Source organism: Schistocerca gregaria, chromosome 5, assembly GCF_023897955.1.
Source record: "Schistocerca gregaria isolate iqSchGreg1 chromosome 5, iqSchGreg1.2, whole genome shotgun sequence".
NCBI lineage: Eukaryota > Metazoa > Arthropoda > Insecta > Orthoptera > Acrididae > Schistocerca > Schistocerca gregaria.
The window spans coordinates 398755626-398771369 of NC_064924.1; the positions used below are offsets into that span (position 1 = coordinate 398755626).

General features: G+C 41.6%; 1 protein-coding gene across 1 annotated transcript in view; it reads right to left on the reverse strand.

Annotated features, from left to right (window-relative positions):
* Positions 1-15744, reverse strand: part of LOC126272606 (integrin alpha-PS4-like) — a 493607-nt gene that overhangs the window by 206025 nt on the left and 271838 nt on the right. The window contains exon 16 of the mRNA XM_049975549.1: positions 4677-4929. Coding sequence (XP_049831506.1) covers positions 4677-4929 — 253 coding nt within the window. The remainder of the gene's footprint in view (positions 1-4676; positions 4930-15744) is intronic.

A 15744-nucleotide genomic window follows, 5' to 3' on the forward strand; every position in this document is an offset into this window, starting at 1 on the left:
TGCGAAAGGTGGATATACACTGTACTAGTGCCGACATTGTGCATGCTCTGTTGCCTGTGTCTATGTGCCTGTGGTTCTGTCAGTGTGGTCATGTGATGTATCTGACCCCAGGAATGTGCCAATAAAGTTTCCCCTTCCTGGGACAATGAATTCACGGTGTTCTTATTTCAATTTCCAGGAGTGTATATACGTCTCTGAGGAGCTGCTCTATCAGTATGTCGCATTCTTATAAACTCCGTTTGCACAGTCATTTTCCCAGTTTTGGACTGCTGGAGCATTTTGTAACTCACGAATGATTTCTTCCGCTGATTGCATGTGATTTCTTACAACCCAGCCCTCTCATCCGGAATGCTTGACGGCTCTTGCCTCTTAGTGCATGATATGTGCTTGTTCTTCGTTCAGCTGTGGTTGCTCCCTCTCATTTCCACTTCACAATCACACCACCAGCAGGAGACTTGGGCTTCTTTGGAAGAATTTAAATGCCCCTGAGGGATTTGCCGCTAAGGAGACAACCAATGACTAGACCACGTGAGCGATGGCGCCTTTCTCGCAATGCATCGATATCACTATTCTTATGATCTTTGATTAACATGTTGCCATTGGAGCGCAGCGCCCTCTAGTGTGCCGGCTGTGGGCGTGTTGTCCGGTTGGTGAGCAGTTTGAGCTGAGGAATGAAGCTCTAACTAACTTTCCTTGGTCTCTCTTCACCGTGGTCTTAGCGGGCGACCAATATTGGGGTCATGATACCCCGTGCAAGTTATTGAATATCAACGCGGTTTGTGCTGTGATTTATCAGAAGGGCGCCGAGCTGTCAGGACAGTGTTCATTGTCATTTTGGTCTGTCTTCCTTCTGTTTGTTGGGTCGGATGCCAGTGTCTCCATAGTTTTCGAAGGACAATGTGATTCCGACGTCTGCTAGACATTTTAGACTCATTCATTGGCTCATATCTTATTATAATTTGTGTGTTAAACTTATGTATCCGTGGCGCTTGTGAACCTTTAGCCAGTGTAAAGCACCGTGTTCCAGTAGAAAGCTTGTTTCGAAGGTTGCCAATGTGCATTGGTGTATGCGTTACCCGTCCCTGCCTACCTCCCATCAATTCTTCTGATTTTTAAAGTAAGTGATGGTCATGCGATTTTCAGTTGGAGGCGCAGTGGAATGTTTAGTATTACAACGGATATTTAATAGTTCATGTCAGAAAGTGTGGTAATTTTGCAATTTTATTGACCTATTTATAATTTGCTTTTGTTTTCTAGTTTCCTTGAAGCTAGTCCTAAAGGCCTGTGCTATCTAAGAAATTATATAGTGCGTCTATTCCATTTAAGTGTCTCAGAAAAATTTTAGTCTTTTTCAGGACGCATCTGTTTTCTCCGAACTGCTGTGGACTAATATGTGTAGGGATGAGCTTTGAGCGTCATGTGAGTGCCCTTGTGGCCGCTTTGATGGTTTGCTAAAACAGAAAATTTTCTGATATTACTATTTTATTGCTGAAATTATTTTTAAAGATATTTGTAGGTGGTTTTTTAAATATTTTGGTTAACTTATTAAAAAAGTAGATAAGTTGTAATGGTGTTTTGTGAGAGCTCAAATTAATTAATTCTAACTTAAGAGTTACTTATTTCATGCACGACTGTGTGTGCGTATTCTAATTAATATTACCTGTGCTGCAGAAAACTTTTGTGCTGCATTGCTGATACGTGTCACTCAGGATCGGGCCCCACTTATGCTCCGTCAGCTTGCTTAGCCACTTGTTTACGTCATTTGGAGTGCATTCACTTCACAGCTCTCGCCGCCGTTTTGTTGGGATTCGAAAATATACCTCAATCTGCTATAACTTAATTAGGTTTGTGTTATTGGACAATGTCTTAAATCTTCAGTTGATGTGCTCCTGTGTTTAAAATTATCTTGCCTAGATATTGGTGTTAAATTATTTTCCATTGTTTTAAATATTGTGTCAGGTGCTTGCTAATCTATATAATGCATGTTTGACCATCAGCTGCTTTTGTTTTAAACCCAAATATCAACCGATTTCAGTCATGGACCATCTTCACAGATAGGAATTAAAATGCTTTAAGCCACCATATTACAACTGTCATTATTTAAATAATGTGTAAAAAGTATGTCATGAATATTAGTATACGACACAGGACTTTTAGAAGCAATCATACTAACTGTACACAGAGCAGTACTAATGAGAAGATCATGACTTATAATCTGTCAGATTTAAATAATTTATTATTCTCTCCATTTGGTAATTAAGGCCTTCTGACCTTTTCTGGTACTGCTGTTTAGATTTATGTCTGCTTTTATTACAGCTTTACCCTCATTACATCCTGCGACTTACATAGGGCATGTCTTGTCTTATGAGTATGAAGACATCTTGGGTTAAAGTTAACCTTAAATCTTCTGTAAATTACTGAAATTGGCATGGAGTTTTAAACGAATCTCATTACTTGGCCTTTTTGTTAATTTAAAAAATAAAAATAAAAGTTTAGTTGGCTGCTATGTGATTGGCATTGCATAAAATAAAATAGTGTTCTACCTGTGAATGAATTGTGTAAAATCCCCATCGGTACAGCCCTTCCTGGCTGAATTAAGAGACCGTAATTAACTCCATTTCACCACGTTCGAATTCATTGAGCTCTCCTGACCTTTTATTCTGTGCCATTGCTTCTCCACTGATAGCCGGCAGCTGTGGCCAAGCGGTTCTAGGCGCTCCAGTCCGGAATCGCGCTGCTGCTGCGGTCGCAGGTTCGAATCCTGCCTCGGGCTTGGATGTGTGTGATGTCCTTAGGTTAGTTAGGTTTAAGTATTTCTAAGTCTAGGGGACTGATGACCTCAGATTTTAAGTACCATAGTCCTGACAGCCATCTCCCCCTTGATAACACAATACAATGAGGTGACAAAAGTCATGGGATGGCAATAAATACATATATAAATGGGACAGTATGGCGTAGATGAGGTACAAAAGGGCTGAACATTGGCGGAGCTGTCTTGTACTCACGTAAGTCATGTCAAAACGTATCCGACTTGGTATAAGACTTCGAACGCGGAGCGGTAGTAGCAGCTAGACACATGGGACATTCCGTGTCGGAAATCGTTATTCAGAGATCCACAGTGTCCGAAAATACCAGATTTCAGGCAATAGCTCTCACCAAGGACAATGCAGTGATCCACGGCCTTCATTTAACGACCGAGAGGAGAGGTTTTGTGTTGAGTTGTCAGGCAAAAATTAATACGTAACTTCATTCGCTGTAGTTTCACTGTCAGTTGCTAAGAGTAGATTTGAAGGTTGAGATGTACAGATACGAAGGTTTACAACACAGTCAGTCTTTAATACAATGACTATTCCACAGTTGACGAGAGTTGACCGCTTTCAAAATCTGTAAATGTTATGAAATAGCAAACACACACAAAAAATGGTTCAAATGGCGCTGAGCATTGTGGGACTTAACATCTGAGGTCACCAGTCCCCTAGAACTTAGAACTACTTAAACCTAACTAACCTAAGGACATCACACACATCCATGCCCGAGGCAGGATTCGAACCTGCGGCCGTAGCGGTCGTGCGGTTCTCGACTTAGCGCCTACAACCGCTCGGCCACCACGGCCGGCCTTTGCTGACAGCACGACATCGTCTGCAGCGCTTCTCCTGGGCTCGTGGCCATATCGTTTCGATCCTAGACGACTGGAAAACCGTGGCCTTGTCAGGTGAGTCCCGCTTTCAGTAGATGAGAGCTGATGGTAGGGGTCGAGTGTGGTGCAGGCCCCACGAAGCCATGGGCTCAAGCTGTCAACAAGGCACTGCACAAGCTGATTTTCGCACCATAATGGTGTGGACCGTGTTTACATGGAATGGACTGAGGCCTCTAGCCCAAATGAACCGATAATTGACTAGAAATGCTTACGTTCGGATACTTCGAGATCATTTTCAGACATTCATAGACTTCATGTTTCCAAACAACTATTTTATGTCACCAGGCTACAACTGTTCGCTACTGGTCTCAAGAATATTCAGTACAATGTTTTGGCCACCCAGGTTGCCCGATATGAATCCCATCGAATAATTGTTGTTTTTGTTGTTGTGGTCTTCAGTCCTGAGACTGGTTTGATACAACTCTCCATGCACCGAATAATAATGGAACATAATTCAGAGATCAGATCGTGCACAACATCCTGCAACGACAACAATTTCGAATAATTGACGTTCATAGGGGCAGCACCGCTGAAAATTTGTGCAGGGGACTTACAGTGACCTTTTGAGTCCATGTCACGTCGAGTTCCTGCACTGCGCCGGGAAAAAGGCGGTCCGACACGACATTAGGAGGTATCCCATGAGTTTTGTCACCTCGGTGTCTTTTCTTATAGTGGTGGGTACACTTCTTGTGACATCTAGTGGACTATTAGGCATTACATAAGGGTGTCTGGACACTCTTAATTGGATTATGTAAGTTCACAGAAAAATTCTCTCCTCGGCTTTATTTAACATTGTACGTTATGTCAGTGCTATCTAGGTACCACATTTGGCCTACGTTTCCAATATTAATAATGAAAACAAAAACTGAGTTTCTTAAAAATTGTAACATTTGGTTTGTGAAGCGTCTGGGTAAATGAATGTGGAAACGACTTGTAACATAGGTAGTTCTATATAGCGGCTTGCATGTAGGTGACGTACCCTCCAACCGGGGCGCATCTTGAGCATGCGCAGATTGCAGCGTAGCGCGATGCTGGAGGCGTTGGGGGCGGGCAGGACTTCGCAGTCGGCGCCGCTGGTATCGGCCAGGCGGAGGCCGTCCCACGCCGCCTCCGGGGGCTGCACGGCCGCCTCCAGCCGCACGCCGGCCACGTGGGCCGTGTCGTAGCCTGGCGTGTTCTCCACCGTCGCCAACAGCTCAACCGGGGCTGCCTCGCCCTGGCCCACTACGGACCTGCGGAGGGAGCGTGCAGCGGTGTTACCTCACGTGCAGTATTTTACTTTGTCTTCTGTCCGTCCTAGTTTTCCAAACAAGACGGAAAATAAAAGATAACAATAGATACAAATGGTAATAAAATTATAGTTGTAATGAAACGTAACTAACATCAATGACTAGCACAGATTACACTGCAAAGATAAAGCACCACCGAGAATAAACTGTCAATCCAGATGTCAAAAGTAATTCACGAAAATATTATATACAAACAAAACTGATGTGATTATAACGATCTAGCTACAAATAGTCGACTTCTGCTCACTGATGCAATATGGGCATCTATTTATGCATACTTACCTTTATGTTCAATGTTTATAAAAGTAAGTAGACACACCAGATCTAACATCTATAGCTTTACTCGAGAATGGCGGTATAGCCGAAGCAAACTTGTTGTAAAGAAGAAGCGTCTCTAATTAAACCATTTGCAGCTTATCTGGAATTATTCACAATGTGACATATTCTATGCTGCGGACCTGGCAGAAAAGAAGATTTTGACAAATACGTTAATCTTAGAAAAGGCACCTGAAAGCGTCTGTAGAAGTAAGGTCTGGAAACTATTAGAAAAGAAGGGTGTGGAAAAAGATACAATAAGTAGAGTGGGGGAGATGTACTATAGAAGTTTGAACTGTGTGAAAGTGGGAAATTAAAGTATGGATTCCTTCTGGCAAACATGTGGTGTGAAACAGCGAAGTGTATTGTCCCCCCTCCTCTTCATTGTGGTCTTGGATGAGATCATGACTAAGGTGGCAGGAAAAATTGGAGAAGAGAAGATGATCTGGGGAAACAGGGAGGTGGAATTCAGGAACAACTGGACGTTTGGGAAGAAACTGTGAGATAGTATAGAGTGAAAATCACTGTAAAAAAAAAAGTGAGATTCTGGTTACAATCAGAAAGAAAGGCAGACCAACTCGCGGAATACGGATTGGAGATGAACAACTGATGAAGGTGGGAAGTGTCAAGAACTTAGCAATTGTGATGCAGGAAAATGGAAGAAATGAGAAAGACGTCAGTGGATGTGGCACTTAGGCAGAAACATTCCTGCGAAGCATTAGGAGCCTGATTTGGAACAAAGAAGCCCCACAAAAGAGCAAAGAAGTAATATATATTGAAGTTACTGCATCACAATACCGAACTAAGAACCTGAAATATGGGTAATGAACAAAAGAGATGTAATCTGGTTATAGTCGTGTGAAATGAAGTTCCTCGGACGTAGGATAATAATAACAAGGAGAGATAGGATGAAGAATGTGAAAGGTAAGGGAAACAATGAAAGAGGAACACTTACAGAGCAGAATAGAAACATCAAGGATTCCCAAGAAGATACACGAAATGGAGACGTGAAAGAAACGCCCAAGAGGGAGACCAATGGGTAGATGGCTGAAAGGTGTGGAAGAGTGTGTTGATAAAAGAGGAAAGGACTGGATGAGAGTGAACACAGAAGGATGGTGGGAAAGCAGGACTAGGCGGCGAGGCTTAGGTTCCAAGCAGACTTAGCCTGGCGCTGGAAGTTGTTCAGGATGATGATGATAATGTTAATGTTGGAATCTGGTATATACCAATGTGTTGTCTGAATGTGAACTTCAATCAGCTTACCTTTAATGGGTTTAGAAAGATGTTCCAACATGAGGTCATTGAAAAGAAAAAAAGTTATTATTGAAGGTACAGTCTTCCAAGTTGTTATGTCGCGTCATCTTACTTATCAATTTTTTCTCGCATAATCGATGTTTCAGTCTCTCTGCTAGGATCTTCTATAGGATTTTCCGGTTCGCAGAACACTGTCAAACACTAGTGTCATGTTCACTTGTAAAATGGAGTTTTTTTTGCGCTGATTCCGGACAAGTGAACCTATTGCGTGAAATTTTTCCGGCTACTGTTAGCATCCCATCGTCACTGGAGAGGCAGAACCAAAATAGGCAGAGAAAAAGAAGGGGAATATTTACCAAAATATCATTGGGTGCAGTAAACTCCATAGTGTCGTGTCCCAAGCATGGGTTTTGCGAGGCGACTGGGAGGAGGAGGATGAGGAGGAAATTAATGTTTAACCTCCCGTCAACAACGAGGTCACTGGAGACGGAACACAGCTCCGATTAGGAAAGGATGGAAAAGGAAATCGACCGTGCCTTTTAGAAGGAATCATCCCACCGTTTGCTTTAAACGATGTAGAGAAATCAGGATGGCCGGGAGCGTATTTGAACCTCTGTCTTCCCGAATATGCGTCCAGCGTGCCAGCCACTGTGTTGTCCCACTCGGTGAGCGATTGGGGTCCGTGCTAAGGCGAACTGATCTGATTGACCGAAGTGAGAAGGAGACTTGCTTGTTCGGACGAAATGACCTTAGTTGTGTATATATAGCATCGAAGGGTGACTAGGTGACTGTACTTTTCATAGAATTAATTTCTAACTACACAAATGACTGCCCTAGCAGAGGTGCTTCCACACCTGTAGCCAGTTCCTTCTACAGTGACAGTGACTGTCGGACACCATTCTGTCTGCTTAAAGGGACCCTCATACAAGTCTAAGACCTGCAGAGCTCTGCATCTAACTAATTTCTTCCCAGAGACTCCAGCCTGCAATTCTGGCTGCGTCTGTTCGTAACTACTTCTTACTGACTCGAAAGTCTAATTCCTATCTCCACACTCGGTCCTACAGCTTCGTGTCCATTTACCCTTAGACTGCCTGTCCTGGACATGACGTAACGTTGAGCGGCTTCTCAATCGCCTTATTCGTTGCTCTGATGTATTGTTCTTCAGATGTTCTTTGAGAGTGTCAGTGGAGGTGTTGGGAGTCTTTCCTTACATGGTCCTACGCTGTTCATTGGCTTGTCTTGACTTATATAAAGACCTTGCTTCATTAATTCTGTCACATTACTTATTTCGGTATCGTCTAAGGCCTTTTCCTCATTAATTATGCCACATTACTTATTTCAGAAGCCCCCTTCTTCGTTCTTGCCTCTGGCCTGACCGTGCTAAGCTCTATGCCTGCTTCTGTCACGTTAAAACTCGGTCTTCACTTTGGTTACTTTCAGTATTGCTTCCAGGGTTTGGCTTTACGTTGTGGACTATATACTGGAAGTTGTTTGTATTCTTCGCGCTCTACGGCAGAGTATTTACTTTCTTGATAGTGGATACCCACAAAGATGGAGAGTTCACTATCAAGAAAGTTACTCTACTGAAATTACTTTCTTTTTTGTAAACTTCAACCCCCTTTCTTTCTCTGCCTGACTCGCCACCCAATGACGATGGCCCACCAGTAGTAGCCGAAAAGATTCACCCAATAGTCTCACTTCTTCAAAAGTAGCTTGGAAAACTCTTTTATAAATCAACGCGATATTGGTCTTTTTCAGTGATCAGCTAACAGGGCAAACCAGAAGATCTTGAAGCAGATCTCAGCAGAGGGGTCCAAACGTAGACTATGTAAGAAGGAACTGAGGAGGAAGATGACGCGGTCTAACAACCTATAAGATTTTACCTTCACTGATAACGGCTACTAAAGTTGCAGACTAATCAAAACTGTTCTTATTCGTTTCGTTCTATCGTCACCTGCGTATTATCACGAAAATATGGTGCTATGGGATGTAACCTGAACGTTGATAGCTTATATAGAGAGAGAGACAGGTAGTTAACAAAAATCAAGCGTGAATAGACTACTAAAATTGGAAGATGGTGAAAGCTGATTTCTTATTAATAAAACGTGATGTACAGTGTTGAACCTTTTATCAATGTCATTTATATGTATGATGAAGAAGCAACCAACGAATTTACAAAATTTAAAACAGAAATCAAAGGTAAAAAGCAACAGACAACAGTGCGTGAGACATAATGCTAATAATCGAAAATAAGGAAAGCTTTGAAGAACTGATGAATACAATGGGAAGACTATCTAACACCGAATTTTTGCTAAGCAACAAAGGGAAGAAAATAGTAATAAATCGTTCTAGAAAATTTATAGAATTTATGAACCAGTGTCAAAATGCTCCAATGGAGCACAGAAAAGGCGAGTATGGTCCTGTTTAAAAGACTGAATGAAACGTGGTATACCAGCTGCCTTATTCCACCTTTCTGAGCACCTTTAAGAATTTCGCAAAAATTATGTCATGCGAACACATTTGCGCTCTTTTTAACATGTTGCTCACTTCTTGCTCTCACAACCTCTCCTCACTTAACTTTCTTACACGCACTAGTTAATCACTGTAAGTCGCTCATAGCCACCCACTCCCACTTGCCCATTCACACTCATTCTTTCTGCCCAACTCATTTTGATTATCTCTCTGTGTCTCGCTCTAGGTGTCACCATCTCCTGTCTCACAGTCAGTGTCCTTCGTTTTGCCCTACTGCTAGTGTCTCTCTCACTGCTAGGTGTCCCTTTTGCCCCCTCTAACTTCTGCCATCTCATTCATTGGTACCCACTGCTTCTGCCTCTTCTCGTTCTCACTACCTCTCTCTTCCTCATTGTTACTGTCATAGCCTCTGTTTCCCATTATTGCTAGCTCCCAGCCACTGCCACTTCCTCTTTACTCATCTCACACTGGCACTCTCTCCTTCACTCTTTTCCTAGCGCTCTTCTTTTACTATGTCCCATTCTTTTTCTCACACTGCCATTGTCTCCTTTGATATTTTTATACCACAACAATTGCTTACTATCTTTCAGTATTTACAACTTTCCCATTTATTCCCTGCTCCTCTCTCAACATATACAAGTGCGAATATGTTCACATGGAAGAATTTTTGGGAAAATTTTTAAATATGCTGAGGATGGCAGAAGGAGGCAGCTGGTACCCCATTTTTCAGCTAGTCTTTCAAATAAACAGGAGCGTACGCGTCTTTTTTGTGCTCCGATAGGAGCATTTTTCCGCTGTTCCCTTCTTTTCCCAGCTACTGCAGGACATGTCAGTCGTATGAAAAGAACTTTATGGGTCAATAAAATTTTTATGATTTACTTACGTGAAATTGAAACAACGTAAAACTAATAACACACCTCAGACCAGATTTTACGTGCACGAACATTTTGCATGTGCTTCAGTACTATAACATCTGATTTCCAGAACTTCTCTGATGATAACGGAGACACTTTACAGCATAATTCTCCGTGCTTCGCCACTTTATAAATTATGTTTTCACACTGGAATTAAAATGCTTATTTTACGTGTACAAGTAATGGGAACTTTGAAGCTCTGTATCTTGAAAAAGGAAGAAGATATTAAGAAAATTTTCTAGTCAGTGCAAAATTTGCTGTGCTAAGCCGTCTTGAAATCTGCGGGTCGGTTATGGTATCTAAAAACCATGTTGTTAAGATTTTTCTCGATAAGAGATAATGATTTTGGATAAAGGGAAGATGAATATATACAGTTATAATTTTAGCAATTTTCTGCAGCTAGCTATCGAGATATCCGCTGCTGAAGGTGGGAAATTTGTGAAAAACTTTTTTCTCTGTTTTTCTTAGGAACCACCCATGAACAAAATGGTACGGCTTGCTGTAGACCACGTCTATTGCAAAACCAATTTACTCCATTTGCCTATGCTGGAGGAAGTGTCTAATATTCAAACTTTTGACCCTCTGCAGTAGAAAGGTTACAGTAAGACGTCCTGCTACTAGGTACACAAATGGTTGCTAGCGGAAGGGCTATCCAAAACACTTCTACGTACCTTTCTATCACCAACAAAACCCAAGGGAAGAATCCCGGAAAAATCGTTTTATGCGAAGTGTTTTCTAACATGTTGGTAGCACATGCTTACTTCAACAATATAGCTCTGCTGTTATCAAATTTAATCTTTTAATTGAAGAATAAATTCCCGAATGGATATGTCACAGACAGAACAGTTTATGAAATTTGTGATACAATCCACATAATTCAAAGCTTTCAGTATTCAAAGAGCTTTAGCAAAGACCCAATCCACTATTTCCACCCGAAATTTATTTGATTTTCTAATCGGATGTAATATGACACAAACTTTACACTACAATATAAGATTTCTTGCACTGTCTATTTCTTTCCGCAAGAATCCGTTTAGACATTTAATGAATCAAATATCTAAATATGGTTCAAGGGTTAATTTTTGTTTTCTTTTTTGAAAGTACGTCTGCTGATGGTAACATACTAGATAATTTTTTATTGGGCGAAAAGCAGCAACTTGAGTTTCAACGAGACTCAGAGACATTAGCAGTACTACAAAAGAATACCAGTTTTAAAAGAAGAAGAAAGAGAATAATATTTCTTAGGGGGAGTTGCCCCATTTAGAAATGAAACGCTCGTTTTAACGACGTTTGGTAAGATTCTTCTTTATGCGGGACCCATTTCATTTTCAAGGAGATATAGACGGTTGATTTGTTGTAGTTAGAGGAGAAAAACATAAGTGACCACCACAGTAAGACACTCTTTGCCTTCGAATACAGACTGCCTCAGTATTAGACAGTGGTCTACCTCACCGACCCAGAACTTGTGGGAGAAATAACCCCCTGTAGAAGAGAAATAATCCCCTATATTAGTATCGTATTCCACAGTGTTATTCATTCTCATCCATACACATCCATAGAAACACAGACACGCCCCATCTTCTAAAAGAGCATTTCAGTGGTGTGTAGTAGAAGTATGGTGAAAGTCTCTTCAACTGAAAAGAGCTGCTCGTACCATGATAAAAGCTGAAAAACTTTGGTAATCCGCATCTGCCAGCACACATCTCTTCCTCCTCTCCTCCACCCACTGCTCAAACTTTCTCTAGATAGCGTCTGGTTCCTGATCCAAAAATCTATACAGAAATTTATCATTCTTATCAGCTGCAGTTCAGCCTTTCCTCTCCTCTCCATAGATCTACTCACAGCTGCCTCCTTTTTCGTGTCCCATTCCGCACCTCTAACTCCCACTCAACAATTAAAAACCTTTGCAACGATACTAAAAGAAGCCCAACAGGCTCCTGCTGGATGTACTCGTATTATAAGGACGATAAAAAGGTTTCTGATGGAAGGCCTTACAGTCCAGACTCAGTGTGCCAATTTGGGATAATCGCTGTAAGCAATGATGCAATCATCCTACCGACGCACCAGCTTCAAAACATCCGTTTGATAAAACACCGGGTCCTGCTGTGTGAAGAAATATCCGTAACTAGCTGCTGCACATTCTCGTCCGATAGGTATCGTGAATCCTCCAAGGCCTTTTTTAAGGGACCGAAGACGTGATAACAGCATGGGGAGGGATCAGGGCTATAGGGCAGGTGCTCGAGTGTCTCCCACCTGAGTTGGCGTAAGTTCTGTTTTACGACATTGGAGAAATGGGATGGTGCGTTACCACGAAGAATGAGAAGAGACAGAAGCAGTGGGAATGAATGAATGAGGTAGTACAGGGTAGAGAGAGCAAGAGGGAGAAGTGACAGTGAGACGAGACAGTAGTAATAGGACAGAATGAAGAACACGGTGGCTGTGAGACAGGAGACGGTGGCAGCTAGAGCTGGGCCGAATGAATGAGTGAGAATGGGCAAGTGAGAGTGGGTGGGTATGAGCGACTCCCAGCAATGGACTAGTTAGTGGGTGTGACCGAGTTACAGTTAGGAGAGGTTGTGAGAGCAAGAAGTGAACTTCATGTTAAATAGAGCGCGAATGTGTTCGCATGCCATTATTTCTGCGAAAAGTCTTAAACGTGCTGAGGAAAGTAGAATAAGGCGGCTGGTATACCGCTTTTCACTCAGTCTTTTAAACAGGACCATTCTCGCCTTTTCTCTGTTTAATAGGGCATTTTGCCACTGGTTCATAATTTTTTTTTTATTTTTCTTCCCTTTGTTACTTAGCAAACGTTCGGTGTTACGTAGCCTTCCCATTGTATTCCTGCCCCATAATGGGGACCGAAAGGGAAACTGCCCTTGAAGCAGAACCCAAGCATCTTTATCAAGAGGAGCCAAAGACAAATGCGTATATAATGTTCGAACACAGCTCTGACTTCCTTAAGTTAAAACTGCTAACATGCAAACTGCGTTCGAATAACTTAAGGAAAGATGGTTTTAAGCAACACAGAATTGACCGGACCAGCAATTAAATAGCTCATGCTTTGGCTTTTGCGTTTTATAGGTGATATTTCGCTTTTGTTAACAAATGAACTTTTTCAGACATTATAAATGCTGACGAAACGCGTGGACATCCCCAAATGGACTGCAGGGAAATCAAATTGGCGACATATCACGAAAAAAACGTCCCGACAGCAAAAACATTACAGGGTGCAGACTGCAATTGAGACCATCAATTACTAGTAGCCAGGGTTCAGATGAAGTTGAATAACCTAGAAACAGCATGCAAGCCGCTAAGTACGAGACTGAAAACAAGGGGTGAATCAAAAGTCCCTTAACATTTGAAAATTTAGTTACTTCACGGAATAACGCAGGTAAAGATGTAAAAACTGATACACATACTTTAAATGACACGGGATTTTATTGAAACCAAAAGAAAAGTACACAAAATGACAAAAAGATGGCGCTTCATATGATACTAAGCAATAATTAGTATAACAATTAATTCGTACGAAAAACTATGATATTTATAACAAATACTCAACATGTCGTGCCGTCATTCATCAACAGCACCATTAGTCAAGGGACAATGTTGTGAACAACACAGTAGAGCATTTCAGTAGGTATGGTGAGGAAATGCCGCCCGGTGCTGTCTTTTAGCATCCCTTATTAGGTCGGGCGGCCGCGGCAGACTTGAGACTTCAGGTAGCCCCACAATCAATAATCGAACGGTTTGAAGTCTAGAGACATGCGAGGCCAATCATAACGGAAGCGGCGGCTCAGCATGCGATCCTCACCAAGCGATGTACGCAAGAGCTATTTCACATGGTCAGCAATATGGGGTGGAGCGCCATCTGCATAAAAGTCTTCCAGGTGTTTTTCAGCCAGGCCGGGGATGACGCGATTCCGTAACATATTGGCGTACCTCGCACAAGTCACGCTGACAGTTTGAAAAGCGGCACGCCACATTATCTGGAAGAAAAAGGGACCAATCACGACTGATGCAACAGTTCCACACCACACCGTGACTTTACCATCATGCAGTAGGATTTCCACGACAATTCTAGGATTTTCGGTAATCAAAATTCTGCAGTTGTGGGAGTTGGCAGAACGGCAGAATGTTAATTGGTCCAGCACCACCTGTTGGCCGGTTTGTGCCCTCGGTTTTAGTTTCAGTAAAACCCCATGTCAATGCAGGCACGTGTGTCAGTTTTTACTGCTCTACCTGCAATATTCCGTGAATTAATGAGTTTTCAAATTATAATGGACTATTGGGTCATCCTGTATTTTATGAAATTAGGCTGGAGAGAAAACGTACAGGTTCAAATTATTTGGTTATGTCGACAGCGATGTTTACGAGTTATGGGAAAACATTAAAATTAAAAATAAAATATCGGCTGACGTAATCATTCATGCAGATGAAAAGCGAATCGGAACACCATGGCTGTCAGAAAAGCCCCTGATATTGGTGGGAAAGAAGATGCAAGAGAGGTTCGCAGTGCGATCACAAGGCAAAATGACGAATTCCAAACCCAAGCTAGAAAAGACATATAGAAATATCCCCCCAAAAAATGTGCAATAACAGAAAAACAATAAAAACGGATAAGAAGAGAGATGCTCAAAGAGATCAAATGCCTAAGCAAAACATTCCAGCTTGCTATGTGCTTGGTAGAAGGGAATAACAGTGAGATGCCAGTTCAAAGGAATGATGTTCTTAGAAGATGGGTAGAGCTTGCGGAAAACTAATACAAAATAATAAATGTATGAAAGACAATCACGAGACAATGTGACATAGCAGGAAACCCAAGTATGAAAGAGGAGGTTAGACGTGACCTAAAAGAAATTGCAGGAAGAAGAGTTCTAGGCTTTGATGGCCTCCAAACAAAGATAATAAAAACTACAGAAAATGAAGCAACTGAAAAATTGTGCCAAAAATTGGTCTACCTGTATCTGGCATACAAACTGGAAAAAAACAATTTACATACCAACCCTGAAGAAACGGAAGCCAGAAAAGGGCGAAAATTACAGAACAATGTTTTTTATATCAACTGCAAACAAGATTTTCTTGAAAATCACCCAAAACCGACTAAAACCATGTATGTACTGAGAGTATCCAAGGGAATAAGCAGGCTTCAGATAGGATAGAATGACCAATGACCCAGTGAAAAGTGTGTGATGAATCATGGAAAAAGCTAGATAATATAAAAGAGTTTCGTGCTTCAAAGACCTCAGTAAAGCATTTTACTGTGTAAGCTATTCTAAACTCAGGCAAGTACTGGGCTTCTCTAGATATCAGAGCACCTTACACAACTAATCGTAAACCGATACAATAACCAAGAAGCAACAGCAAAAATATAGCAGGAATATACAGAAGATTTCGAGATAGGGAAAGAAGCCAGACAGGGATGCAATCTGTCTCCGTTTCCTTCCAGTTTGTGTGGTGAATGCCTAATGAGAACTGCAGATCTAACAGATACGGAAACTGGAATTAAGATTCAAGTGAGTTTAATCAAGATTCTAAGATTTACAGATGACACAACACTTATAGCAGGCAGTGAAAAAGATTTTAAGGGTGTTTTCCGGTGTTGGAGCCTTATTTTATGATCATATTCAACTTTTTTCTGTAAAGGAATATTTTTTCATCCAAACCATTATTAACAAACGGAAGTACATGTCTTAAATACCATGTAAATAATTTTTGGCCTGTAAATTGATGAACCTACGCAGCAAAAGTGCCGGCCAAAATACCGCTGCGGGGATTGCGCAGCTAAACGGTTCGCACGATT